This window comes from Giraffa tippelskirchi, chromosome 10 (genome assembly GCF_054371585.1).
Source record: "Giraffa tippelskirchi isolate mGirTip1 chromosome 10, T2T-mGirTip1v1.2.pri, whole genome shotgun sequence".
Taxonomy (NCBI): Eukaryota; Metazoa; Chordata; class Mammalia; order Artiodactyla; family Giraffidae; genus Giraffa; species Giraffa tippelskirchi.
In genome coordinates this window covers 21,738,228-21,742,722 of record NC_137284.1, presented here as the reverse complement: position 1 = coordinate 21,742,722, position 4,495 = coordinate 21,738,228, and the positions used below count along the sequence as shown (strand labels likewise).

General features: G+C 41.6%; 1 protein-coding gene across 1 annotated transcript; it reads left to right on the top strand.

The window, feature by feature from the left end:
• Window positions 1-2,781: 2,781 nt before the first annotated feature.
• LOC145524895 (olfactory receptor 10G4-like) lies at window positions 2,782-3,717 on the top strand. The gene has a single exon (XM_081537954.1). It carries the CDS (start codon window positions 2,782-2,784, stop codon window positions 3,715-3,717), a length of 936 nt encoding a protein of 311 aa, XP_081394080.1.
• The last annotated feature ends 778 nt before the right edge of the window (window positions 3,718-4,495 follow it).

Sequence of the window (4,495 nt, the reverse complement as noted above, 5' to 3'; positions counted from 1 at the left end):
GGACCTACGAATAGGGACTAAATTGTTACTGCATGAACAGATAAGTCAAACGCATACCTCTCAATGATATTCCTGCCTGAGGTCTCAGGCTACCTTACAATTCACATGATGAAAATTTTCATGCTTTATCTAACCTGATTGTGATTTATCCTGGTGATGGGATCCCACTGGTACAGGAGAGACTTTAGAGATACATTTGTTCCATTTTTTGAGTTCTGATTTCTATCTATACATATATAGGGTAACTCTAATTCTGTTATTTATTCTCTTATATGAAAATATAGCTTAAATCATATTGCCTGCAGATCAGATCCATTTTGTATAGGCTTTGCCAAGAGTAGATATCCTCATTTCTCCTATCTTGGTGAGTCTTTCCTCAAAAAATAATTCGTAATAACCCTGACCTTGACAGTATTGCATTAAATTACAAACATAATTTCTGCCTCACTTTCCATTGTACACAATTCCAACTTTTCTTGACTTCAAGCTGGCATAGGCCCTTTTATCTTACGTTGGTGCTCTCTTTCTTGTCACAGGTAGTAGGTTTTAAATAAGGATCAAATACTTATTTTTTAATAAATTTATTTATTTTAGTTGGGGGCTAATTACTTTACAATATTGTAGTGGTTCCTGCCATACACTGACATGAATCAGCCATGGGCCTACATATGCTCCCCATCCTGAACCCCCCTCCCACCTCTCTCCCCATCCCACCCCTCTGGGCCATCCCATCGCCCCAGCCCCGAGCACCTGTCCCATGCATCGAACCTGGAATGGTGTTCTGCCCCACATATGATAATATACATGTTTCAATGCTATTGTCCCAGAATGTCCCACCCTCACCTTCTCCCTCAGAGTCCATAAGACTGTTCTATGCATCTGTGTCTCTTATTCTGTCTCGAATATAGGATTATCGTTACCATCTTTCAAATTCCATATATATGCATTAGTATACTGTATTGGTGTTTTTCTTTCTGGCTTACTTCACTCTGTATAATGGGCTCCAGTTTCATCCATCTCACTAGAACCGATTCAAATGTATTTTTTTAATGGCTGAGTAATATTCCATTGTGTATATGTACCACAGCTTCCTTATCCATTCGTCTGCTGATGGACATCTAGGTTGCTTCCATGTCCTGGCTATTGTAAACAGTGCTGTGATGAACATTGGGGTACACGCGTCTCTTTCAATTCTGGTTTCCTCAGTGTATATGCCCAGCAGTGGGATTGCTGGGTCATATGGCAGTTCTAGTCCCAGTTTTTTAAGGAATCTCCACACTGTTCTCCATAGTGGCTGTACTAGTTTGCATTCCCACCAACAGTGTAAGAGGGTTCTCTTTTCTCCACACCCTCTCCAGCATTTATTGCTTGTAGACTTTTGGATAGCAGCCATTCTGACTGGTGTGAAATGGTACCTCATTGTGGCTTTGATTTGCATTTCTCTAATAATGAGTGATGTTGAGCATCTTTTCATGTGTTTGTTAGCCATCTGTACGTCTTCTTTGGAGAAATGTCTGTTTAGTTCTTTGGCCCATTTTTTGATTGGGTCGTTTATTTTTTTGGGATTCAGCTGCAGGAGTTGCTTGTATATTTTTGAGATTAATTGTTTGTCTGTTGCTTCATTTGCTATTATTTTCTCCCATTCTGAAGGCTGTCTTTTCACCTTGCTTATAGTTTCCTTTGTTGTGCAAAAGCTTTTAATTTTAATTAGGTCCCATTGAATCAAATACTTGATGGAATTGTCTTCTCTTCTGGGAGTATCACCTGGATTTATGAGGAGTGGAAGATGGAGGGGGATATCATCTCTAACAAAGCCAACACTAAAAAATACATACATATTTAAGATAGCAATATGTATCAGTATATTAGAAACCAGTCCCTACCCAGGGACTGTGGTTGGGAGAACACGTATGAAGTTTATGTTCTCAGAGCCTCATGAAAGACTATCTAAAAGAAGACAAGCATGAGGCCAGTAGTGTTATGAGGGTTGCCATTTTCTGGATCATACGGGAGGTTGTAGGGATTCTGGATGGAGTTTAGATTCTTAACCTGCTCTGAACTTACTCAAAAAACTGTAAGACAGTAAATTTAAATTGTTTTATGCTACTAAATTTGTGGTATTCACTAGAAGGAATGATGCTGAAGCTGAAGCTCCAATACTTTGGCCACCTGATGAGAAGAGCTAACTCATTGGAAGAGACCCTGCTGCTGACCAAGATTGAGGGCAGGAGGAGAAGGGGACGACAGAGGATGAGATGGTTGGATGGCATCATCGACTCAATGGACATGAGTTTGAGCATACTCCGGGAGATGGTGAAGGACAGGGAAGCTTGGTGTGCTGCAGTTCATGGGGTTGCAAAGAGCCAGACAAGACTTAGTGACTGAACAACAACATCAATGATGCACCAATAGATACATGCAATGGATTTCTTGTACTTTCATCTGCATATCATCTATCTATTTGTGTGTGTGTGTGTGAAAGAGAGACAGAAATAGAGAGACAGAGAGAGAGAGACAGAGAGAGAGACACAGAGGATGATAATGAAGTTATTCCATGCAGAAATGATCACAATATTGTAAAGTAATTAACCCCCAATTAAAAATAAAATTTAAAAAGAAAAAAGAAAGAAGTTTGGTAATAAGCAAAGTGCAGTATAATTTTAGAATTATCTACCATGTATGATGCAATTTCTATATAGAGAATAGGTTCTCAGTTCTCAATTAAATGCTGGGTGCTCTTGATATTCCATAGAGAGAAAAAGAGATCAAAAGCCTGGAGAAATGACAAACGTGAGCCTAGTGACAATGTTCATCCTCTCAGGCCTTCCCTATGCACCAGAGCTGGACACGCTCCTCTTTGGAATCTTCTTGGTGATCTATGTCCTCACTGTGGTGGGGAACCTTCTCATCCTGCTGGTGATCACAGTGGATCCCTGCCTGCACACCCCCATGTATTACTTCCTGAGCAACCTGTCCTTCATTGACATGTGGTTCTCCACGGTCACTGTGCCCAAAATGCTGATGACCCTGGTGTCACCAGAAGGCAGTCTTATCTCCTTTCCCAGCTGTGTGGCCCAGCTCTACTCCTTCCACTTCCTGGGCAGCACTGAGTGCTTCCTCTACACTGTCATGTCCTATGACCGCTTCCTGGCCATCAGTTACCCACTCAGCTACGCCAGCATAATGACTGGGAGGGTGTGCGCCCTCCTGGCCACAACCACATGGCTCAGTGGCTCTCTGCACTCTGCTGTCCAGACCACACTGACGTTCCGTTTGCCCTTCTGTGGACCCAACCAGATCCAGCATTACTTCTGCGATGCACCACCCATCCTCAAACTGGCCTGTGCAGACACGTCCATCATGGAGATGGTGATCTTTGTCAACATTGGGGTGGTGGCCTCAGGCTGCTTTCTCCTGATAGTGCTGTCCTACGTGTCCATCATCCATTCCATCCTGAAGATCCGCACCTCAGAGGGGAGATGGAGAGCCTTCCAGACCTGTGCTTCCCACTGCATTGTGGTCCTTTGTTTCTTTGTTCCCTGTGTTTTCATTTACCTGAGACCAGGCTCCAAGGAGGCTATGGACAGGATTGTGGCTGTTTTCTACACTGTGCTGACACCCCTTCTGAACCCTGTGGTCTACACCCTGAGGAACAAGGAAGTGAAGAAAGCTCTGTTGAAGCTTAAAGACAAAGTAGTGTATTCACAGAGCAAATAATCTCTGCAATGTAGACTTGCTCATTTAACAAATATAGTCATAGAACAGTACAATGAAACATAGAAATATAATATAGTATAGTACAATATATGATTTTATCAGTGTGAAACATTTTATGTATATAGTTCTCAGTATTAAACTTTATCCAAACTTCTTAGTGAGGAAAATTTGTTTCAAGGATTTTTTTGAAATTGAAAAATGACAAATTTTTTATTTATGATAAACATGCTAACTTTTGATCTATGAAGTCATTTCTCTGCAACATGTTTATTTTACCTTTTCCTCTAATTTTATTCATATACAATTGACATATAACATGATTTTTACCTTTTTAAAGAGTGAATATTCAACTTGGATCTTGGATGCAGAATAGTGAGCTATTTATATATACCTAAGCTGATAATATGCTTTTTTGTTTATGTCTTATGCACACAAACTGGGGACACTGCTCAAGAATAGCAACAATTATCAGAGGTTACTTACTGAGGCAGCTGTGCACCTGCCTCCTCAGTTTTTTTTGTGGCTGCATGTGTGCGTATGTGTGTGTGCACCTGTGTGTGTGTTTGCGTGATGGTCTCAAGGTAACCACCACACTTCCCAGGTCATCTTGACCCTGGTCAGTGCTCCCACAATGAAAGAGTCCCACACGTCTGAGAGTCTTGTTGTCTCTCCAGGTAGGTCTGCCAGGACAAGCTATGGATCTGAGAGGCTCCTTTCAGAGACTGGGAACCATCACCACCTCCATACAGCCCTGAAGTTTCTCAGGTTTGGTCAGTGT